The following is a 25,617-nucleotide window of genomic DNA, read 5'->3' on the forward strand; positions in this document are numbered from 1 at the left end:
CAAACACATCTGCTCCACCAACAACAGCATGTGGAAGGTGATCCCTGTAAGAGACAAGGTCACTTGCATGCTGCAAGTTCACCTCCCAGAGTGCATGTCAAAGCCCTGTGCTTTTGTCAGATGTCACTATTAGACTTTCATCTCAGAGGGAGATGAGTTTGGAGATCTTGATGTTCCTAACAATATTCCCGTCCAAGATCACAGAATTATAGAATATCCCAAGTTGGATGAAATCCATAAGGATCATCGAGTCCAACTCCTGGCTGCACATATGACCACCCAAAATTCAAATCCTATGTCTGAGACCAGGATATGTTTGGCAAAATCTGGTCACTGCTTAATGGAGCCAACATTCTTTGATCTATACAATTCTTCAGCTGCCTTAACAAACCAATGCCAAAGAGTCTGAGATTGAAGCAATCATTCCTGATCTCATTAGCAGTCAGGCTTGCAGATGTGTGGGCTTTACTCAGGACAAAATGTAGAGGTCTCTCACTGAATTGACATTGTCACTGTAGTTTATTCTCCAAATTAAAATCTTAGCTTCTTGAGGGATATGTGTACTGTTATGGCTTAATCTGCCAAAGGCAGAAACAAACAACCTGAACAAACATTTCCTTTCTGCAGTATTTATGATTCACCAAAACAATTGCTCTTGGCAATTGTGCAAAGCAGGAACTTCATTTCAGTAAAAATTAGTTGGACAAATATACTGCAATGTAGGCTTGGACAAGAATGTGTCTGAGTGTGTGGGCTTCTTATAGGATATTCAAGGAGCTCCAAGCAGAGGAGGATGAATCAGGATGAATGAGCAAGAGAAAAATCAAGAAGATGCATAAAGGAGATCTTTACAGCTGCATGAAAACAATATATAGGCATTGAACACAGGAATAAAGAGATGGATTCCTGGCCCCGCTGACATCAGTGAGGCTTCTTGGACTCAGTGAATAACTTTGGATTTATAATTAGTCAGATGGTTCTTTCCTAAGAAAATAGCTACTAACTATACAAGTAGGTTCCCACACTGCTGGAGTTCAGTCTCCACATCCAACCAAATATTGGAGGCCTTCTCTTGAGACATTCTGGCCTCAACATATTAACTCCAGAGTTAATAAGTTGACTTTAAGTTTTTTGTTATTTTTTAACCAGCTTGCTGATATTTTTGGAGTCTTCCTTTCCATCATGCTGTCTGTCCTTATCAGAGGGCTAGGACATTTCTCCCATTTGCTTATGGACTCTCATTTCACCCTGACTCTTTCTGAGCCTGAAAAATGAAGCATCATTCCTACTATGTTTTTTTAAAATATATTTTTTGATAGGATTTTTTTTTTTTATATGAGTTATAAATCAATCAGAATCCCTAAATCATAACTTTGAGAAGTGTTAATGTTGTTTTATATGAGCGTTTGCCTCCTTGTCCATGCTGCCAACTGGAGGACAAAAATTTACCGTGGGACTGTGAGCAAAGACAACCAGTCATTCCAGTTTCCAGTTTCCATTGGGCTGAAGCTAGCTTTGTAACATTTTGATGGAAATTAAATTGATGTTTACTATCTTGCAACAACACATTTAGCCTCACGTCGTATTCTTGCTTTTCATTTTTTCTAGTGGTGGTTTTCTAGTTTCATTTTTCTAGTGGTCAGCAACTACTGTTGCTGAGCTTGTTTAGGAGGTTACAGTGATCTGTAGTTGGATCTCCAAATTCAGTGGCCTTTCTCTTAAGCTGGATGTCCTAGGAAAAGTTCTCATAGAGCTGTATGCTGACAAAATTCCATATCATACACTTCCAATTAAATTCACAAGGTTCATATAACTCCATTTTCTTGAAGAAACTTTGTTGTAAAATATGCTGTATAATTTCCTGCTGGCTCGCACATTTATTACCTGAGTTACACAACAGGCTGCATGATTCCCAGAATGGCAAGGACTGTAGAACAATGCAACAGCACTAAATGTTTACCACAGTCCATGTCCACTATTGCTATGCTTTCTCAGCAGCAGGTAAAATGGCAAGAGAACAAGAAAGAATTTCACCCAGTGCTGTTAGGAGTGAGTGGGTGGACAGGACCATTTTCACCAGGGTCCCTCCGATTAGCATGGACCTGAAACAGCACAGTTTCTGCTCAAAATAGCATGCCACAGGCAGAGACATTTTGTTTTTCTTAAAAGCAAACAGAGTTGCTAAGAAACGAATATTGCAGAGACGGAAATCCACAAAAGGTTTGACAGTTGCTGAGTGGTGCATGTTAGATTGTCTTAGCAAACATGGCCACACAGATAGCAGAGAGGAGTCAGTTGATTCCCTATCTAGGTATGGTCCTTCCAGCAAGAAGCCCACCAGCCACTCCTCACATCTTTTCCTCTGGCAGACATACTGCTGATGGCAATTGACAAACCAGAGGTATAAAAGGGGTATGGCTCAAAAAAGCCAGAGGACTTGCTAGGCTGGGAAAACTGAGTAGATAGAAGACTTTGAAGGATATGCTCTCCAGTATTCCCGTCTGTCAAAGGTGGGAGCAGTGGATAAGATTAGTGAGTGCTTACAATTCTTTTTATCTTTGCTCCTAAAGGTTCTGATTTTGGAAACCTTTTCTTAGAAGGCATTCCAGGCCAGGCTGGATATGGGTCTGGGCAGCCTGGTCTGGTGGTTGGTGACCCTGCCCATGGCAAGGGGGGTTGAAACTAGATGATCATTATGGTCCTTTTCAACCCAGGCCATTCTATGCTTCTATACTTTCTTATTGAGCCTCTAAGGACAAATGATGGATCTAGGAGCGTGCCAAAGATGGCTATTCTTTATATGGCTGCATTTCAGTATGTATGTGAGTGCATGCATGGGGATTCTCTTGAAGGATAATAAGATAACAGTATGGATGGAAAATACTGCAGAAGAATGAGACGTTGAAGGGATGGTTTGGTGCTCAATTTAGACCTTGAGAAATGAAAGATGAGCACTACCTGGAATAGCTTAAGAGCCATCTCCGCTCTCCAGTGCATTGTTATTGTTAGGTATGTTATTCGGGACGATAGAATTGGAAAAAATATAATAATATTAAAATAGAAGATAAAATCAAAGCAAACTAACACTGAGCCAATCCAATTAATAGAGGATGCCAGGAGTTGGTGTTAATTTGCGTCTGATTTAAAGTGTCTGGTGGGTGGAGAGAGAACAGCCCACAAGAAGCAGCTGGGCTCCTTTTCCATCCCCCAGCCCTGCTGTTGGTGCAGCATGCTGGGGAAAAGAGGATCACACAATCACGCAATTCATCTCCTTGCTGTTGCACTTTCCAAAGGCAAAGGATAAGTGAAAGGGGGAGAAGGGAAGAGAAGAAGCTGCAATCCAGTTCTCATGAAAAACATCAGCATCAAACATTATGCTTCCGCTTGCCTAGCCACGGTCAATTTATCCTACTGTTACTTACCAGCCCTATGTGAAATTCTATGACAAAAAGGAGGAGCTGAATTGATGTTTTTCCATGTTGTGTCTCTGGGGTCAGGTTGAGTGATGAAGAGAACATTCTAATCAGCCATGATGGGCTGGCAGTGTTCACTGTCCCCTCATGAGGAGGCAAAGTTCCCAATTTATTTTCACATCTGGATGGGGCAGAGACAAACACCCTTGTTGACTTCCAGCTTTTGGAGAGGGAGTGAAGGAGAAGAGGTTGGTAAGCTCCTTCATATTAGTGTCCCTGATTCATCTCTTGGGCTCCTAACAAGGGACTTTTCAAAGTAAGAGCAGTGAAATCATATCTCCAGAAGAAGAGCGGGCCAAAAGGAGCTTATGTCTGGCTTTTTGAAAGACCTGACGAAGGGTGGGAATCATGATCCATGGGTTGCTGGTATGGTTCGAGGTCCAGGAAAAAATCTAACTGTCTTGCTTGGAAGCCATATGAAGATCATAGACTCATTTGAGTTGGAAGAGACCTTCAAAGGTCATCTAGTCCAATTACCCTGCAATGAACAGAGACACCTACAGCTAGATCAGATTGCTCAGAGCCCTGTCCAGCCTGACCTTGAATGTCTCCAGGGACGGGACATCCACCACATCTCTGGGCAACCTGTGCCAAGGACTTTGTTCAGACCACAGGTGAAGGTGGCTGGCTTACCATAGTACTGCTCTCCACCACAGATCAATCCAAACCAACAACAGTGGTACCTGGATTTGCTCCCCACAGAGAGGTCTCTACCACCCTCCACTCTTCTAGTAAAACACAAGAGGACAAACTTTTTGCCATTCATGTCACAGAACAGAATCATAGAATCATTAAAGTTAGAAAAGACCTCTAAGATCATTTTAGTCCAACCAGCAAATCATCAATACCATGTTCACTAAACCAAATCCCTCAAAGCCACATCTCCACAGTTCCTGAACACTTCCAAGGACAGTGACACCACCACTTCCCTGATCAGCCTGTTGCAATGCACCACCATTATTTCTCAGGAGGAATTTTTCCATGTCCATTCACTCCCTCCTTCTGAGGCTATGCCTCTCCTTGTTAATAAGTAAGGTATTAAATGCAAGCACGAATGCAGTCCCATGATTGTCTGGACCATTTAATTTATTGCATGCTCCCTGGTGCAGTTTTGGCTCAAGATGGTGCCAGGACACAGTCTGGAAGATGGCTGAGCCAAGGGACTGTCTCCTGCAGGCCTGTGGGATGAGGCCAGCCTGTTTTGCAGAGGAGAGCTGAGGTGTGTGGCTCCAAGCTGTGCCATGCTTGGCTCCAGAGCCAGAGAACAGTCCCTGCTCTCTGTTTAGTTCGGTAGTGTAGACGTAGCCCGTGGAGACAGACAGCAAAAGGGCAAATTAGCATTTAGTTGACATGTGAATTCCTGTTCTTTAGGAACAAAAGAAGGGCCATCTGCTCATTGTGTCTCGCACGAGGTGGGGGCTTTCACTCACCACCAGCCCGATCTGGATTTCAGCCCATCACAGAATGCTGAGATATGACATACCCTCTTGGTAGTGTCATGAGACTGAGGATGTCCACCTTGTCTCACTTGCCAACCTACTTTTGCAGCAAAAAAGGCAGAGAGCCACACCTCCTGGCACATTCCTGGAAGGACTGCTTTTCTTTTCTGCAGTTCCTAGCTTACTGAGGCTGATTCCTGGTCTGCACACATGTGTTTGTCATTGTAGGGCTGCCAGGGAACACCTAACTCGTTGCACGCTGAGGTTTCTCTAAACAGGTGCAGGGCTGGAAGCAGGAGGAAGAGTCTCAAAATCTCTGGGGGAAACTAGAAGCAGAAGAAATGCCTGAATGTGGCTTTGCTGTTGAGGTCTCTTTTAACAGTGTCTTGGGTAGAAAACTATATCTAAACCCTGTCAGTTTGCAGTAAACCTCCAGCTCCCTTCCAGCTCCTCACTCCAGCCCTATCTGCCTGTGTCCCCGACCAGGGAGGAAAACCCATACAAAATGAATGAGCACATGAAAATCACAGGCTCTGCTGTCATCTGTGATGAAACACCACCCGAGCCCTTCTCAAAATAAATATAAACCATCCTTCTCCAATCCTTCATCTTCATCAAGGTGGCACACAGACAGCTAACACCAGCCCCAAACCAGCACAAATCACTCCGTAATATCCTCCAGCATCACCTGTGATTAAATAAAACTCGAATTTATTGGGAAGTGCCTCCCAATATCTGCTGTACTTGCCCCTCACCACAAAGCAATCCTTCCTCTCATCTCACTTTGCTAAAGGGCTCCTGGAGAGAAAGACTGAAAACAGGAAAAACATACATCTGGTTCATTTATGTAAATCCTGAGCTGCTTGTGAGGCTGATAGATGAGATGCAAGGAATACTCTCGTAATTGTGCTATGATTGCATCCCTTTGCCTATCTGTGTGCATACAAGCTTCTTAGGATTTGTGGTAGTGGATCTTAGAAGGCTCAATAGTTAGCTCAAGCATGACTATGGGTATTATGCTCCAGAGGGGTTTCATGGAATCATGGTTTATGCTAGTTGGAAGGTACCCACAAGGATCATTGAGTCCAGATCCTGGCTCCACAAAGGACCACCCAGAATTCAAGCAGTTTTCTGAGAGCATTGTCCAAATGCTCCTTGAACTTTGGCAGCTTGGGACTGTGACCTGGGGAGTCTGTTTCATGCTTACCGACATCTGGTGGATAACCTTTTCGTAATACTTAACCTGGCCCTCCCCTGATGCAGCTCCATGTTATTCCCTTGGGTTTGATTCATGGCAGAATGCCCGCCCAACCATCTCTCTCCCAAGCAGTGCAATGGCACAATGCAGGCCATAGCATAGGATTGGAGAGGCAACACAGATGAAGCCAGTTCAAGTGTTTTCCTCCTCAGTGGGACTTGTGATACTCCATTTGGTCTTAAGCTCTGGCCAGTATTTATTTAGTAGTGAAGACATACATCTTGTGGTATAGGGTGGTTGCTAATAACCCTACACCTCCCTATTACAAAAACAAGAATAGATATTTTGGGAAGATGGAAAGGCCCATGCAAGTCTATCTGGATGCACAATATAAGACTGAAGGACAGACTTTTCCCCCAGCTGTACCTTCTTAACTGCTAGGAAGAAGAGTAGACGCTTCTGGGACTGTTGGTTGCATTCAGACCATCATGTCTAACAGTGACTGATGGACTTGTCCTCCACAAATTCTCTAATCCGTTTTGGCAGTCTTTTATACCTTTAGCCTCCACAGCATCCTGTGGCAATGAGTTCCCCAATTGAATTACAAGCTGTGTGAAAAAGTACTTCCTTTTGTTTGTGTTCAGTCTTTGGGGTCAGTAAGGATGGCTTTTCTGCGTCACGAGGCTTAATGCACTCCTGCTCCCCCTGTCCCTTAGGGACCTTGGAGAGAAGTTGATCTAGAAATGCACATATTTATCATTATTTTCTTTCGTCAGTTCAAGTTGCAAACTCCAACTGCTTCAAGGTCATAGCTGGATCCAAAACTTCTGAGACATCAGGTGCATTCCTGATTCTTTCCATGTTAAGGGGCTGTGAACAACTTGGAAGAAATATCCCACACTCACCTTCTCTGGGTTGGACAATTTTACATTATTTATAACTTCGGGACATTCCTGTTCTCCCTCTCTAGTATCTTACCAGAGGACTTTAGAGCCCCTTCTTTCAGACAATATAGGATAAACTGGAATCATTTGTATAGGTAGTACAACCATTTCAAGTTCTCTGCTAAATATAAGAAGGGGGAAGGTGAGGCAAGGGACAGATATGACTTTAGTTTCCTCAAATAATCAGTATTTTTGGTGGTATGCTCTGACACGTGCCTAGGCCCCATATTCTTCCTGCTGAAACATGCAGGAAAACTGCAAATCTGAGCAACACCATCTCATGGTATTTCTGCTTGCACTTTAAATAGACATCCTCAATGGGCATAGGAAACTGAATGCCTAAAATTATGAGCTGAATTCCTGGTGTCAGAAGGGAAAACATTCTCAGTCCACTTTTAACCGCTGAGACTGCAGCATTCAAAAAGCTGAGCATGGTGTACAGGCATAATTACTGTAGAAAATTGAGTCCTTATGTAGACTTTCCTTCTCTACCCAGATGCTGCCTGGAGAATCTATCACTGTCATTGGGGTAGTGTCAGCATTGCTAGATGAGGAAACTGAGGCATGAACATGGAGACAGAGAACAATGCCATAGAAGTTAGCAGAAGAGCTCATATTAAAATGGTGTATTCTGGGCTGGGATCTTCCAACCCAAGCCATTCTATGATTCTATGATTATGATTTTATGATTCTATGCATCCAAGGCTTGTAACTGGCCTCTGATTGTGATCACCCCCACTGCTGATTACACCCAGCCATGTCAGGATCTGGAGTATGTTAAAATGGAAATCACCAGGACTTGAACTACTGCAGATCCTAGGACATGATGGCAAAAGCAGATAAGTGGATTTTCATCCTCCATTCCTGTCCTTTCCTCAAACTGCTATGGAGTAGGTGATGATCACACAAACCAGTGGGTTTTCAGTTCAGTGAAGTCCATAGGCTAACCAGGAACTGAGTTCTAGGTGGTCTGTCCAAGGCAATAGTTTTTTCTTTACCCTGCTTTATTCAGGTGTGAATCTTTGGCTGTCTCTGCACCTAATATCACAAAACAACAAGCACTGGCCCATGGTCACTTGCACATCTCAGGATAGTTCCTGGCATGGTTTAGACCCCAGCCAACAAATACCACCCCAACAGGCACAGCTCAGGAGACAGCATTAGGCACTGTGGCAAAGATGCTCTGCTTTGGGAGATAATTTAGCTATAGGGACACGAGTTTTGTCCTGCTCATCCAGACCCCTCTAACCAGCCCCAAACCCCGGGGGCTCCCATTTAGCTCCCCAGCTAATGACAATGCTTTTATCCTCCTGCTGGCTTTCCAATCAATCATATTGCAGTTCCCAGCATAAATGAGTGGAGGGGGAAATGGTGTGGCTCCTGCCTGTTTTCTGCCACTCAAGATGATGACCTTGCCCTCAGATGACCTCTTGTGTAACTTTCATACTGAGAAACGGAGGGAAAAAATGCCTCAAAGGTCTGGTTGTGAAGTATTTATGGGAAGAAATAAGGCAGGAGGAGATTTATAGAATTTGTGAGGATAATCTTGGGGGTGTCTAGCAGTATGCTACTCTATGGGAGATACCACTGATGATGAAGAGAAGCTGGGGAAGACAAGGGGTGCAAGTGATGCTGGCATGGAGGAATTACACATCTCATTGGGATCAGGAGAGCTGTGTTTTCCCTTGGGAGTGAGGAAATGCCCAGGAACAGTGTAGCACAGCTACTACTCTAAATCTACTGTGTCTTACCACAGGGGTATAATTCTGCTCTTCTAATGGAAAATGAGATATGTTGTTCTGATGATCTGCAACGGATACCTCCTGTCAAGAACCCTATAAATTCCTTGACCTTGAAATGCACTGGCATCCAACCCATCCCTACACCATGGGGTCTTTGGGAAATTCCAAGTCTTGATTTATATTCCCATCAGGCTATGCCAATAATATTGCACTCTATTTGAGGAATGCTGAGGACAAACAGCTGCAGCTCCAGCTGAGGTGATGTTTAAAAGATGCCAAATGTACACACAACAGCTGTCTGAGGCTGCGTTGAACCAACAGAAGGTGCTGCAAAGCCTTGGGCTCTATTCCCTTGGGCAGCCACATCTGGAAGCAGATGGAGAACATCTGTCCCTCTTTGTCTGCCAGTTTTTCATTACAGAAATGTGTTTCAGGGTCTGAGATTTTAGGGTTCTATCTTGTTGCTCAGGTGTCTCTTGATCCCATTCACTGAAAAAGTAAAACAAAGAAGCAGAGCTAGGAACTGGGCCTGACTCTCTTTCATCATTGAGTTTGAATCATTGATCCATCTTTAGTTAGTGTGCTCTGAAGAAGGCAGTTCTATTTTCAGGGTTGTTAATACAATATCAGGATGTCCCCACAAGCAATTCCCGATCATGGCATCAAACACTTTCCACCCTACTCACACTGTTCCTGCAGGCTGTTCCACACCTCCTGGAGTCTACTTCCCAAATGTGCAACTTTCCAGGATTGATTTAGGGTTAATTGGGATGAAGGATGCTTAGTGTGCACAAGCATGATTTATTAGTAGAGCTGGGAGATGAGAATCTACACTCAGGAGACTGAGATGGATGGAGGCAGTGGGCGCTATGTTGGTCTCTGCAGTGGTGTAGCAAATGTACTAGGTCATTAGGGATCCCTGCAGAAGTACAAAACAGCAGCAGAGGAACAGGGCTGGACTCCTGTTGATCTGACCCTTGCCTGCTTCCCATAAGGGTTTTGTCCATGTCTAGCTCTCAGGATTTGGGTCAGATCCTGACCCATGCAGCTGCAGAAGTTCCTTCCACAAGGGAATTGTGTTGGTATAGCATCCTTTTCACAATGTGTCCCCGAAATCCCTCTGGAGGGGCAGATTGAGACATAAGGGATTTCCCTGAAATGCCCACCAACCCATCTTTTTCCCTTCTTTAGGTGCTGATTTCCACTTTGGCAACTTGAACTGCCAAAAAGTCTTCATAGATGAACTCTTTTTGGAAAGAGTGAGAGTAAAGGAACTCCTTGTAGAAGACAGAAGAAAAAGAAAGCAGATCATTAAAAATAAGCAAGAAGTATGATTCTAAGCACTAGAAGAGAGGATGCTCCAAGCCCCATTCCTCTCTGGGTGCTGGGAAGAGCAGTCAGGGCTGAGCCCTCCTTGACTTCTCCGTGCACTGTCGGAATGACGAATGCTGCATTATTTCTCCAGGCACTTCCACCGTGCTTTGCTCATTTGCCTTGGTAGCAAGAAGAAAAATTCCAAGTGGTTGCAGCGTTTTTTTTTTTTTTTTCTTCTGTTAGCAGTGAGTAAGGACAGAGCATATTCATATCCCATGTTTTCTCACAGTAACAAGGGACTGAGCTTTGCAGGGCCAGACAGCTTTCCGCCTCTGGCAAAAGGGATATTTTGTTTGATATCGAGGGATTTTTTTTTATGGGAAGCCCCAGGAACGGAGGATTAGCTTGATGACAGTAGCTTTCACCCTGCTGGGATGTCAGCAGTGTGTAGCAAGGTCAGGAGAGAGAAAAGCAGAGTGAGGCAAATCTTGGACAATAGCATATATGAGCACATGGGCAGAAAGAGAGTAGTTGGGATATGGCTGATCAGGGTATTTGGAAAGGTTCTATGGGCAGTGTTGGAGAAGAATGCCTTCTCTGCACTCATTGTTTTGCTATTTTTCCCATTATTTTATTTTATTTTATTTATTTATTTTTTTACATGGAGAGTGAGTGAGTGAGTGAGTGTGTGTGTGTGTGTGTGTGTGTGTGTTTGTGTGCATGTCTAACAGTGCCCTCCATTGGCCAAACCCAGACTACTGCACTGAAAGTCCCCTGTCACCAGCAATGCTGAGAAGGGTGGCTGTTATCCCACTGGGCAACACACAGAGCCTGCAAAGCAGAGAACACTTCAGATTTCATGTGCTTGATAGTCTTCTCTTGCCTGTGCAGAGCTGAGATCACTGTGCTGGGGCACAGCTGAAAAGCTGGGCATGGCAACGTGAAAATCTTCATCTGTGAGGTCATAAAATCACCATAGAATCATAGAATGGCCTGGGTTGAAAAGGACCTCAAAGATCATCTAGTTTCAACCCCCCTGCTATGTGCAGGGTTGCCAACCACTAGATCAGGCTGCCCAAAGCCACATCTAACCCGGCCTTAAATGAATCCAGGGATGGGGCATCTACAACCTCCTTGGACAATCTAGTCTTGATGGGATGAAGTGAATTGTTATGAAGGACTATGCAGCATGGCAGGAAAAAGAGGTGTAAGCAGAGTCAGGGTAAGCCCCAGTGCCTCCCTGCTCACACTCATCCCATACAGTTACAGGATCACAGAATGGCTGAGGTTGGAAGGTACCTCTGGGTCCATGGGGTCCAACCCCTGTTCAAACAGGAATACCTTCAGCCCAGGACCATGTCCAGATGGGTTTTGAAGATCCACAGCCTCTCTGGGTGATCTTTCCAGGCCAGATGTGGCACGCAGATGTGAGAGTGGAGGGAATCTGCAGCCTTAGCCCCAGATTCACCATTGCTGTAGGACAATGAGGGGCACCACCAAACAGCTCATCGAGGCTGGCAAAAAACTTCAGGGACCAGTGAAGATCCCTTGAGCAGCCCAGGTCCTATGTGAAATACATGATACAGTCTTTGCCTGGGTTTGTTTAAATTTCAAAGGCTATGTGGTGCTGTATTCCTGACTGTGCTTGGTTCAGTGTGTGCCAGGGTGGGGTGGCAAATGCTCAGCAAGAGGAAATGCAAAAAGGCTACTATGGTTGCTGGCTATGATGTGAAGCTGCATGGAGCATTTTTAACCCTTCATTTGACCATCTCTAATACATACACAAAGAAATCAAGAAGGCAGGGTCTTTGGGACCTCTTTCTATGGCTGTTTAGTATGAAAAGTTGTCTTTCACCAGGCATGTATTTTTGCCCTTTGGTTTGTCCTTGTGAAATACAGACAAGGGATGGTCCATGAAATTTCACAGTAACCTGCTGTCCTCAAGCCTTTCTGTAGCAAAGTCTCTGCCAAACTCTTCTCTCACTGGAATATGGTTGACATGTTGTACAGGCTGGAGCTAAGGATTGGAACAAGGCATGGAGAGAGATCCAAGCTAATTAGATACTACCTGTGGCAACTACCATGGGATTATAGGCCAGTTGACCTGTGTGCCATTGAACTGTGATCTTCAACAGTGGGATAACCTGTCTTTTCATGCTATTTATATCAACTCCTCACATGGAGACTACAGACACTTTTGTACGTCCTTGCTGGGATTTTGCTGGATTAAAGGATAGAAGATTGATCTCTTTGCTAAAATGCAGCATCCAAACCACTGCCCATCACTTATTCCCCATGTGTATTGAGCCAGAGATACAGGCATGGAGGGGAAAGGTTGCTTACTCACTTCTTGTGCTTTAAGAAAAGATCCCTATTTCAGTAAGAGTCAACTGATGGAGAAAAAATGTTTATGTTCCTTATGGTGAAATCTTCCAGATGGGGCTGTATTCAGGGGAAATAAATTCTGAGGCCTAACAACCATAACACAGTGTCCCATTAACGGGTCTGTTTAGTTAAAGTTTGTTGACTTTTACAGTATTTTTCCCAAAAAGGGGCAAGAGGAGGGTGCATTTTATGCTTTCTGTGTCTTCATTCAGTAACAGAGTTGTGGCTGGCATAAGAAAAATGGAAGGCAGGATGGATCTCACATGCTGAAGTCACTATCAGGGACTGGATTTTGGCACAAGCCATCAGCACTCAGCCCTGTCTTATCATCTCGTTGCTATGGAGGCACATGCTGGCTCCTGCAGGTTTCTTCATGAGCTGGACCAGAGGTTAGAACGATTCTGGCTGGCGCATGGGTGTGAAGGTCAGATAGATTTAAGCTATGCACCCACTACCAAACAGCATTAAATACTCAGGAATTGCCCTAAAGCAAAGGAGCAAAGAAGAAAAAGGTCCCCTCCTCTTTGTTCCTTTTCAGTAGGCAAGCATGCTTTGCTCACCAAAGCTGATATTTAAGGCATTCACAGTCATCTGCAGGCAACCCCTCCTGCTAATCATGATGACCTTTCAGGAAATTTATAGGATGTTTGCTTGATGCCTGTGGTTTTCCTTGCAACCATGAGCTACTTGCACATCCACTGAGCAGGCTGCTGTTCCTGAAATCCAGCCCCCAAGGCTGGCACGGGGAGATGTGCACTGCAGATTCTGCAGGCTGCGATGCACTGATGGGAGCAGGGATGTGACTTCTTAAAAATTTAAGTGCAAACGCATTTGGACTCCACGTTGATTAGTGTCAGGTCTAAAAGACACTCAGGAATCTGCTGGCTGGCAAAGGCTGCAATGATTTGAAGCTCAGCTGAAACCCAGTTTGCAAAGAGTGGAACTGACTTTACAGTTACCTAACCCTTTCTTTTCCAGAAAAAAAAAAAAAAAAAAAAGCAAAAAAAAAAAAAAAAAAGCTTTTACAGAAGAGAATCAGTGCAGAGATAAAACTTTGGTATATATAATCAGGGAACCCAGGAACAAGGTGGGAGAGGGTAGGGTTACGGGTGGCGATGTGGACATGATGGGGATGTAAAGAGGATCAGAACTGCTGGCTGTGATGGGAGAAGGTATATATCTACGTGCCCCCTTGTACTCAATGCCCTTTTCCACATCCTGAGCATGTCTTTCACCCTAATTCCTTCCTGACCAGTTTGGTCTTTGATCAATAAGATGCACATCTCAGAGGGTCAGAGTTATTTTTGGGTTGCATCCCAACGTTAGTAGCAGAGAAGCTGGGTTGTTTACACTTATGCAGAGAATCTGAATGCTTGCCTTGTGGGTTTAAGACCACAGAAGCAGTCTGAGTTTGGTAGAGGAAACCTTCACACAGGGGTGGGTGCAAGCCAGGGTGACTGCCTTTTATGTAAAAAGCTGAAATCCATCTTCAGACCCCTTCATCTCTCCTATGCTGAGCGCATGGCTCCCAGTCCTCATCTCCTTTCTTTGGATCGAGGGTTAGAAATCACTGCAAAGGCTTTTCTCAGCTCAGCACGGGCAATGCATAGGAAGAGGGAACTAGAAAAGGGGGGAACTAGAAAAGCTGTGTTGTCCTCCACTACGGGTCACACTGTCCCAGTGTGGAGACACATCAGGCTGGGACATCTAACAGATGGGGACATCTCCAAACCTCATGATGGCGTGGGGCTGAATCTCCACCAGCACTGGGATCAGGGATGCTGCCTGGATTGTCGACCTTGCAAAGGGTTAATAAAAAAAATCAAGAACAAATCCCAAATCTCTTCTTTTTCTCTCCCCTCCTCCTTTCCTTCCTTCCCTTTTTTTCTTTTTTTTTTCCAGGTGTTGTTGATGGCCACAGGAGGGAGCTCAAATCCAGACATGGGAGGATTGGCTTGATTTCTGATCCAGAGCCACTTAAACTCTCACTTTTCCTCTAAGCTGGTCCCTGTTATGTCCAGGATCTGGCACCTGCTTGACATTTACTTTGAGTTCCAGAGGACCAGAGACCTAGGATGAGGAGCATTGGATCTGCCCTGAACCTGCTTTTGGTATCGCCACTCTACTTTGTGTGGACCGTGGTCGCTCTGGACCTGGCACAAACTCCCTGCACCACTTTGGTCCAGGGGAAATTCTTTGGATATTTCTCCTCCTTTGCCGTCTTCCCATTGAACTCCTCACTCTGCTCTTGGATTATCCAGAACCCTGACCCTCGGAGATATACCTTGTACATGAAGATCCTCAAACCTACCGGCATATGTGACCACCAGCACATCCGCACCTACCAATTTGACTCCTTCCTGGAATCCACCCGCACCTACCTGGGCATGGAGAGCTTTGACGACGTGTTGAAGCTCTGTGATGGGTCGACCCGCTATGCTTTTCTTCAGTCTAACAAACAGTTCCTCCAGATGAAGCAGACTGCACCTCCAGGAGTAGAGAACGGACCGGTGCGGTGGAAACCCATCAAGGCTCAGGAGAGAGACTTCTCGGTGGAATACCTCGTGGTGGGCAACAGGAATCCTAGCAAAGCTGCATGCCAGATGCTCTGCAAGTGGCTGGATGCGTGCTTGGCTATCAGCAGCAGCTCCCACCCATGTGGCATTATGCAGACTCCGTGCTCTTGCTCAGGAGGGGAGGTCCTAGATCAAGCCAGCGAGATCCTGGGGTTCCCGAAGAAGAAAGAAGATTGTTATAAGGATGGAATTTACTTAGAGAATTGCCTGAGCAGCCCCAAGGACAGCAGTGGAGTGGAGTTCCTGGGTGAGTGAAGGGCAGATGGGGGTGGTTGGGGAGGAAAGGTTGGTTGGGTTCTCCCTTCTGTATCTCACATTGTTTCTACCATGTGTCTATTTGGTCCTGTAGATACCTGGTATGGAAAGTTTCTTTGCTAGTTTCTAGGAAGATCTAGCAGATCATAAGGTGGCCTTCATGAGCAGTTAACCCTAAATGTGCCGCAGATAATTCCATTCCTTCTCAGGGCTCATTCCTCAAGAGAAGTGTTTTACTTCTGCATGCTCAGAGTGGAGAAGGATAAGTCTAATCTGAGGCCAAGCAGATCCCCATTGCAATTAGAAATGTCCAAGAAGAGGCAGAATCCAAGTGACCTTCCAAGGTGGACAACACAGAGCAGCCCTGTGGACTATTTAAATTAATGGGGAAAACTTGATTTATAAGTTAGGTTTGGGTGAGTGGCAGCAGCAGGCATGTTTGTTTCGTTCTCAGATTCACAGCTTTATTTTCCTGCTGGAGGTTTTCAACAAGAAAGCTCAACCACACTGCTTGCATGGGGCCATTCAGTGCCTTTGCTTGGGTCCATTCCTCAGGTATTTTGTCAGTGTTTTGTTTTCTTTGTGATGTTGAGTATGACAGAGACCATGAAAAGGATTGGGAAGGGACATGAGAAAAGGTTGAGAATAAGGATGAGGTGCTCCTGAGATTTGATATTGGTGTGTTGCTGCTGCTGAGACATTTGGCAGTGTTCAGAGCAGGGAAATGCTCCTCGCAGTGATTTCCATGGGTGGTAAGTGCCATGCAAAGCAGAAGGGAACTGGATGGTCATAAAGCAGAGCTGCTATTTTGGTGCCTGTGTCATATCCGCTCTGCTGTGTTTCTTCTCCTCTCCCATCCCACCTGCCAGCAGGCAGCTTATGTAAAGCAGGGGCATGATGCTAAAAGGGAGTACGGGCAGTGGGGAGGGCAGTTTCAATTCTTCGAAGTTCAGATCTGCACCTCAACAACGCCTCAGGGTTTTACCTCCTTCAGGTCTCAAACCAGAATGTCCTCTGCCACCTGCAGAAAGCTGGCATCCAGATGGGTCAGGGCTTTGCAGGTCCTGCCTGGATTTTGCAGCCATCCCCAACAGGGAGAATTTCTGTGCAGTTCTGCAGGTGGAAAGAGGCTAAATTTACTTGCAGTAGGCAGGGGGTTATCAGGCACGGGTCCAGGCTTTGCGGTGTGATTTTCTTGCAGATCACAGCCCAGAGTTAGCTGAGAGATTAGGATATGATCAGGTATTAGTGCTTCCGTCAGTGTATTTTGAGCAGATTTTGTTTCTCACTGCTCTGCGAATCGATACGTGGAGGCACACAGCCGAGCCATAAATCCTACAAATGAGTTCTTCAGCTGTGCCTCTCACTCTGGCTATGAGCACACCGCAGTATTCACTCCCTGGATCTCAGATTTCTTAGTAATGCCCTTTTCTCCTGTGTGAACAGCTTGTGAGGAGTACCACCACATTGGCTGCCTCCTCGGAGTGATGTGAGCTCCATTAAGTCATGCGTCAGCCTTCGCATGTGCCAATTGGGTGTTTTTTTTGCATTCAACCCAAGCAGCACGACCTTTTCCATTGCAACCAAAGGTGAAATTTGAAAAAAGATTTTCAGAAAATCCTGAAGCAGTCAAGCTTAATATTGGCTTTTGTAAAGATCTCTTCTAGTCCAGCTTGAGTGCTTGAATGTCCCTAGAAAATAAATATGAAAGAGGCTCAAAGGTGGATATATCCAAATCCTTTTTGTGCGCTGAATATTTGTAGAGAGCATAGATAATTTTTTTTTTTTATTTTTTTTTTTTTGCTGGCTGCTCACATCTGCTACATATTGAAGGCACAGAATTAGCATCGTCGCTGGTGGGATGTCATCTACATGGAAACGAAGCTTGCAGGGCGCCTGGCCTCTCTGTGTGCTGCTCTGTCTGTCACTGTGTCTGGTTTGATTTTTGCAAAGGCTTGATCAGGAGGATGGAGGCGAGATCCAATTTGGACAGAGAGCCAGCGATCCCTGAGCAGCATTTTGTGGGTGGAATATTTTGACAGGGTTCCTGGTTTCTGAGTGCTGCTGATGATTATTGCTGTTATTGTTGTCCTGATTGTATTTACAACATTCTTTTTTTTTTTTTTAAACAATATTTTTTGCTGCTGTTTCCTGAGTCATTTGTTGTTTTGGAACCTGTCTTGACACTTTTGTCTTAGAACAAGGGTGTATGTCTCTATTGCACTACCCTTGTCTGATGATTTTCAAAGCATGTATGGAATTGCCAAATACCCAGACACCATGAAACATGGAGCCTATTTTTCCCCAGTGTGCCTATTCTGTACCTAGGATATTTCCAAAGCAAGTGGGTGCAAATTTACAAAGGATACAATAAGACACTGTCTTAGAAGCGACTGCATTTTGGCTCACAGAGTATTTGGGATGAGATTCCTTCTGAAAATGCATATTTCTCATCTTGGGATGTATAACAAAGAACGGAGAATATAGGCTGTGTGTTGGACTAGGAGATTCTCAAGAACAGTTCAAGAGTAGATCAATTAGGCTGGACATGGCTTTGGTGGCCAAAGAGCAGAGCTGGAAGATGCAATTTCTGCTATTGAGCAAGTCACAGATCTTCTAACCATGGATAGGGCGTGAGCATGGAGTTTATGGCTGACCCTGGCCATTGCGTTTATTGTTAGGTTTCTCTGAAAGCAATGCCTGCTATTTATTTCCATGCAACCTACAACAAATAGCATAACAACACTCTTTGATAGAGCAAATTGTCAGCTACAAAACAACATTTTTTTTAATACAGACAGCACCATTAGTTATGCATTTTCACAAGTGATGAACTAGAGCCTATATGATGCACTAGGAAGAATTCATACCAGCAGAGGTGACCCAGTGTCTCTGTCGCCACTTGAAATGCGCCACCCACCACTGTGCTGATACCCACTGTTTGGTCTCCATAAAGGTTCAGCAAGCATTGTTGAATGTCAATAGGTGCCATTTCTTTTTTTTTTTTTTTTTTTTTTTTTTTTTTTTCAGAGGAATTCAATTCCACACATTTGCTTTATATGCATTTCCATGTCAGAATACTGATGGGAAGGTTCAACCCTCTACTGCCATACCATCAGCATCCACCTCTGTTGTCACAGTAAAATAGGAGGCATTATTTTTGGGGCAGCCCTCGTACTTGGCTCATAGAAATGCTTGTGGACAATTATTGCCCATGTAATTAAATGAAGAAAAGATTTTTGGGCAGCATCAACTCTTAGTTGATTCAGGCAGCGTAGGAATAACACAGAGATTGTTTGTGGATCTTAATGTTTAGAGGTAAAATCTTCTTTGGAAAAGAAAGTTGGCATTATTAGGAGTCACTCACATGCAGGTTAGAGATAGGGGCCCTCTGGGTCTGCAGATGGGCATGCTTCCTGAAACACAGGTCTAGAAGATCTGGAAATCCTGGTGGCCCTTCCAGGTGTAAGCTAGTTTTAATGCAAAAAGGACTGGAGCTTTAAATGGGACAATGATGTGACACTGTAATGAGAGAAGGTTAAATGTGTGCTTAAGTGCTGTGCTGAGTTAGGTACTTAATGGATGTCTAATTAGTCCTGTCTCATTGTAATCTGTTCCTGGAAGGCCACTGCAATGCTGTCACATTGTGATAACCCAGAGAGATAACCATCAAGTGCTGGTCCTACTGCTTTGCACATCCCCACCTCTCAGAGGGATTGATGATGCGGACTGCAGAACGAAGTTAATCGTGTGCAGTGGTAAAATAGATGGCTTCAGGGCTGGAGGGATTTTTATGATGAACAAAGCTGATCAGTTCCATGTCTTAGCCAGAGAATTTTGCCAATTCATTCCAGCAGAGAACTTGAAACTGAGATTGAAATGGACCTGCTCAGTTCTCAAAACAAACAAACAAACAACCAAAAAAAAAAAACAAAAACCAACAATGAATCAGGGTATAACTGGTTTGAAGTGCTGGGGATTTTCCTGCCTTTGATGATAAACTTTTCCATTGCTTTTCTGTTCCCTTTGCTCTCAACAGGTGCAGACTCTCCTTCCTCTTGAATGCTCAATTGCTTCATTGTATTTTTTATGATGTTTCACTTTTTCAGCCCTGAGATGTTTTTCTTCCTTTGCCTGCTAGATTAAGAATACATCTAGTGTCCATCCTCCACTGTTTGGAGAGGCATTTATAGACTCATGAACAAGTTACTTCTTAACCTCTGCTGCATTAAGTAGGCTGAGGTTCATAAATCTCTCTCTGTGGACACATCCTCCAAACCTCTAATTGTTATTTGGGGCTTTGCTTCATGCCTAAGCATAGGACTGAGCTTCTGCATAGCATCGGCATTCGAAGCATAGGATAGAACCAGCTGCCTTCCTCCCTGCTGCAGGAATCATGTTGTTTGGTGCAGCTGTTTCCCTTGAATCTCCCTCAGGGTAGAAGGAAGTCAATAAATCATTTTGTATGTTTGTGGTCAGCTGTAGTGACCGTGAAAGCTTAGGAACTGATAAAGTGAGTAATTGCCTAGGAGCAGGTTCTCAAGCCTCTCTATTGGCCTCTCCCTACACTACAGGCTCTATCCTCCCAGTAAGAATCCACCTAGTTCATTCCCCTGGGTTTGTGGAGAAAGGAATTTGGCTTTGTATTTGCCTCATTTTTGGATTTGCAGACAAAGTGGCAATGGGAGTTGAGTGGGTTCAGTTTCATTGTCTCTCTTTTCTCTTAGCATGAACTTACTTGGTGATGAGTTGACCACTGGACTAGATTACATTAGTGGTCTTTTCCAACCTTAAATTTTCTATGATTCTACTTAAGGAAGCTGTGCTGCTTTCCATCTCCTCATTTCTCCATCTGTATTTGCCATATTGTATTATACCATATAAATTTTTTTTTGTTATCTTGTCATAGGATCATACAATCATTTATGTTGGTAGAGGTCTTTAAAATTATCTAGTCCAACCCTTGACCCATACCACCATGCCCATTAAAATATATCCTTCTTGAAAACTTCTATGGTCGGTGATTCCACCAGTTCTTGTTTAAAAACATGAAGGATTTCATCTGTCATCTTCCCAATTTAAGCCCAAACCTCAGTAGTAATGACCAAGAACTGACAACATTTCAGAGCTCCGGGAGGAGAAAGTTAAACAGTCTGTTGTCTTTCAAATGGAAGACCTTCCTCCCTTTATCTGCTGCAGGGGATCCCAAATGTCTCCATATGTACAGCTCCAATTGTGTGTGGTTATTGGGGTGATTTATGGGACAAGGCTAGTGTGGGAAATTCCTTTTTGAGTGCTGGGAAAGGGCTTTCCTGACTTGGTTTGCAAACTCAGATCTCAGATCTGTTTGGGAGATAGAGGGAAAAACTGAGAAAAATGAAGCTATCATTTCCATCATGAATCCAACAGATTGTGCACATGATCACAACGTGGAAACATCAGCAATTACCATCAGAATGTGCTGTTGTTGTAGAAAAAAGACTAAAGGTGGAATTTACATCTAATTTCCAAGGGAATTTTACAGGCAGCTATTGCTATTATTGCGATGAGGGGACATTTATGGGTAATGTACTGTAATGAGTAGCAGCCCTGGTGAAAGGCCCAGCCTTTCAATTATGCACTTTTTCTTTATTATTTATTTTCCCCAAACATTTATCATTGTTTAACGTCCTCTCGTATTTAGAATACATAGCAGCTGCCCCAAAATATTTCGTATGGGAATATGGGGTGAAATTCAATGCAGGGAAACACAGACATCAGATTCAAAATCATCACATCTGCAGTGCAACCTCACAGCCCTCACTGCTGAATATGAGACTGAGGATGCTAATGGCTCAGAAGAGAGGGTTCACAGAACAATTTCTGTCCCTTTTCACCACCTACCCTGAACCTCTGATGTATTAAATAATCAGAGCAGGCTGCAAAATGGGAAACATCGTCCTTCCAAGAGAACTGGATCCACAGAGTTTTTCAGGTGACTGATCATTGGTTTCCTTGGTGCTGAGCTGTCTAACTAGGCGGATTCTCTTCCTCAGGGAATAGGGCTTTTGAGTTTCTCCCACATTTCAGTGAAAGAATGGTGTGGTTTCTTTTCTTTCTTTCTTACTTTTTTTTTTTAATTTTTTTTTTTCTTTCTATATTTAGATGTAGCTCTCATAGAGTTCATGTGAAGTCAGGATTTAGCAGTTTGTGCACAGCCCAACTTCTGTAAAAGTCTGGCAGACAACAGATCCAGGAGGGGAGGAGCTGGGGCTAACAGGCTATGAATAGAAGTTCAAAAAGGTTGAGAGCTTATCTAACAGTGCTTTGAGAGCAGACAGGTCAGCTCCAAGCAAATTTCTTTCTAAGCTGGGCAGAGCAGTAGAGATTACCTTCTCCAGAGCTTCACTGTCACCTCTTCAACTTGTCCCTTCTTCTACATTTTCCTGGAGGGAAATCAAGTTTTTACACAGACAGATACTGATAGGACAAGAGGGAATGGTTTAAAACTAAAAGAGAGGAGATTTACATTAGATGCTGGGGGAAAACTTTCACTGAGAGGGTGGTGAGGTGCCCAGAAAAGTTATGGATGTCCTATCCCTTCAAGGCCAAGTTGGATGGGGCTCCAGGCAGCCTGACCTAGTGGCTGGAAACCCTGCCCGTGGCAGAGAGATTGGAACTAGATGATCTTTGAAGTCCCTTCCAACCCAAGCCATTCTATGATTCTGTAATCTATGTTCTTGTGATATCTATAGGTGCTGGTTCTGTCTTCTAAGAGCCTGTCAACCTTCGAGGCAGCACTGAAGCAACCTTGAACTAAATAAATCGGAAAACTGCTTTTGGATTCTTAACAAGTATCACTTAGTGTGGCTCTGTGACACTTTAACCGAAGGAGGATTAAGCATCTCTGTGTCCCTGGTGTGGCTCTGCCAATGTCATTTCCAGTTGCTGACTCTCCACTTGGTACACCATCTCCTTACACTTACTGCAGGCAGCAATCTGATATTGATATCTTACATTTCAGTATATCGACAGGATGAAAAAAAACAAGCTAAGAAGGGATATGCTTTAGTGCATCATCAGAGCTGCAGATCTGTTGAGTTTAAATATATGCCTTTTTGTTCCCTGGTTCTGGTTTTGATAGTGAGATAATTGCCACACAGCTCATTAAGCTGAATCTCTCAATGGGCCTTGAGTGGTCTGTGCAGTCAAATGAAGAGTTACTGGCTTGGGATATTCCCAGTACTTGGAAGCAATAAGGAAGCAAAAGAATTTGGAGGGATAAAAACTGCAGCTCCATACTCCTGAACAAGCTGTCCTGGCTTTGTCCCATCTTCTTGCCACAGCAGTGCTCTTTCAGCATTACTCTTATTAAACATGGTGGTGATGGGTTGGGGTTGGACAAGATGTTCTTAGTGGTCTTTTCCAACCTTAATGATTCCACAATTCTATGATTCTAGGAAAGCAGGAAAAACAGCCAAGAACGTAGCTGCTTTTTTCATTTGATTTCACCAGTCCTACCACTGAATGTGGAGACTGAAGGACAGAGATGTGAATTGTTGCTGACCAATCTCTTGTCAAGACCGTGGGACTGATGCAGAATAATATCTACATCGATTTCTGCTTCAGGATCTTCTGGAGACTGGAATAAGACATGGGGGGTGATTGCTTTTCTATGCTTCCCTATGCCTCTTGCTCCCCCAGAATAAACTGAGTCACACTATGCAGTGATCTTTATGCACTTAGTATTTTTATTCCCAGCGGATGAAATTGCTTTCCAGTTTTGATGTCCCTTTCCCATAATTGAAGTCTGTTGGCTATTTTCTACCAAAATTACTGTTTTGACTAAGATCTCGAACAAAATCCCATTGCTACTTCTTCTGTTGTGAGAACCAAGGACGTGGAGGACGCTGTTGAGTATTGTGATTCATGTCCCACGAGAAAGACTGTAGTGCAAGTTCAGCTTATCTCTTGGAGACCTGCATGATGGCCCATATGGGGAAGGAAGCAGTTCTGTGGTTGTGTATAGTGTTTCTTGGCTTTAAAATCAGTGCCGTGAGGAACAATCAGGCTTAGAGACATGGATGATGTGCAAATGTAGCTACCTAATGGAAAAATAGTCCTGATGTAGGGAGATGTCAAGGGAGTCCTTTCCATGACAATGGTGACAGTTCTGCTTTTGTTACCTATTAACCTGAGACTGGGAGTAAGCTCCCTGAAAACAGTGGGTTAATGATCTCTACTGAGCTGGACAAAGGAGACATCTGCACCAGCTTCCCAGTTGCAGATGTGTGCTTGACAAGACACTGCTGTCCATACCCAGCAACAAAGCATTAACATGGATGGGCCAGGCCTGCTGTTTACAGGGGTATGTGATGATGTTTGACTTAGTGCATGAGTTGACTCTGTCAAAGGAAGGATGCTATCAAGCATCAGGGTCAGCCAAGACCAACAAATGGTGGTATGACTTGAGATCTGTAATGTGAATAAAAGGAGTGCAAACAGAGAACAGCAGAGTAGCTTCTCAGACAGACATCTTGCTTACTGAAGGAGGTAGTCAGTGAAGAAGAAAAGACACAGAGACCAGGACAGTCTCCAGGTAACCATAGAAAGATATTTAAAGAGAGATTGCATTTCATGCTTCTTTGCTTCTGGTCCATAGAGGAGCTTGGAAGGCTGCTTTGGAGAGTTCAGCTGCTTGCCCCTGCAGACCCACTGCAGCTGAGGCACCATCAAGGAGAAGGGAAGACCTCAGGGGAGAGCCACAATGAATCCCACCAGCTGTCAGGGCAGACATGGCTTTTCTATCTCAGCAACTCTTGCATGCCACTCTACTCTGTTCCGTTCCTGTCCCTTAAGCAACTTGGTGGTGCCATGATTTGAACCTATGTCATCATAGGAGCCACTGGCAAGTTTTCTGGGAGTTTTGCTTCGAGCTGATACCTTTTACTTGCTGCTGGAGATGGAGGAATAGAATAACTAAATTCTATGTCTAGTCTTTAGTTGCTACAATCCACCTTACTGTCCACTCCTCTAGCCGATGCCCCAAATGTCCCAGAAGGGAGGAAAAGGTGGCATGCTGCCCTTTCTACTCTTAACATTGGAATAGTGAGTACTGGAAAGGAGGAAGCCCAATTTTCTGCCACATGAAGTCCAGTACCCCTCTACTGTGACAAGTCCAGTTGCTCTTGTTACTGTTTGTATCGAAGACTTCTATCTTCCACCACTTCTCCAGGTTTGTCCTGTTACCAGCATCTTTCTACATCTCTTAATTGCTAGCTGGACAGTAGATAACATCTCTGGAGCTCTCCTGGCCTATCTGGTGGGTCAAAGAAATGATATAATTGCTATACTAGCCATTTTTCTGGTGATTCATGTCATGTGATGGATGTTTGATGAGAAAACATGTGTGGCTGTGAAAGGGAGTGTCTGTGAGTGGAAGACCTTTGAATGCAAGCCCAAGGTGTACTCCCTTCCTTGTGATAACAGGACTGCTTTGCAGCCTCTTTCCTGCTCTGCAATGCCAGAAGAAATATTAGAAAAAAATTCTTCTCAGAAATAGTGGTGAGGTATTGGAAGGTTTCCCAGTGAAGTGGTGGAATCATTATCCCTTGGAGGTTTTCAAGAAAAGGATAGATATGACATTGAGGGGACGTGATGGTGGTTTGACGATTGGACTGGATGATCTTAATGATCTTTTCTAACCTTAATGATTCTACAATTCTATGATACTCTGAAGCATTTGGTGGATAGGTTACAGCCCTGGGAAAACATCTGGGTCACAAGGCAAGAAGGAGTCATGGTCTCTGGAGTAGGGCTGAGTTGGGAAGGATGAGCAGAAAGCCTTGGGAGTAATGTCCCACATAGTGCTGGAAGCTTGAAAAGCTTCTGGAAGATGTTTTGCTTTGGACCTTTCCTCTCTGGTTCTAAAAATTGCTTTTAGTGAGTAAAGGGTGGAGAATGGTTGGCACTATGCACACAAAGTAGGAAAATAAAAGAAATGAAAAGGTGATAAGGAAGAGCCAGAAGAAGCAGCTATAAAATATGACTGGTTTTCCATTGCTGAGACATGGGCAGAGAAGGGGGCAGCCAGCAAGCCTCTACCCATCTTCAAGGATGCAATTGTGAGCCTGTGACTTGCTTAGAACTGTGTCCTGATGACCTCATATGAGACAAGTGCAAGATTTCCCCAATATCCTTGCTCTTGCTTGTCCCTTAGCAAGATGAAATGTACATATCTGTGTGCACAGACACAGTACATAGTACTGTGGTGCCTGGGTAGGTGCAGAGCAGCATAGGCATACAGATTTAT

At 44.2% G+C, this 25,617-nt stretch overlaps 1 protein-coding gene across 1 annotated transcript in view; it reads left to right on the plus strand.

Annotated features, from left to right (window-relative positions):
* The window catches only part of ADGRB1 (adhesion G protein-coupled receptor B1), a 276,533-nt gene that overhangs the window by 61,417 nt on the left and 189,499 nt on the right, over window positions 1-25,617 (plus strand). Inside the window, exon 2 of the mRNA XM_085221766.1 lies at window positions 14,398-15,318. Within this exon, the coding sequence (XP_085077892.1) occupies window positions 14,571-15,318 (748 nt within the window). The 5' untranslated portion in view covers window positions 14,398-14,570. The remainder of the gene's footprint in view (window positions 1-14,397; window positions 15,319-25,617) is intronic.

The sequence above is a fragment of the Meleagris gallopavo genome, chromosome 3, assembly GCF_905368555.1.
Source record: "Meleagris gallopavo chromosome 3, MGAL_WU_HG_1.1, whole genome shotgun sequence".
NCBI lineage: Eukaryota > Metazoa > Chordata > Aves > Galliformes > Phasianidae > Meleagris > Meleagris gallopavo.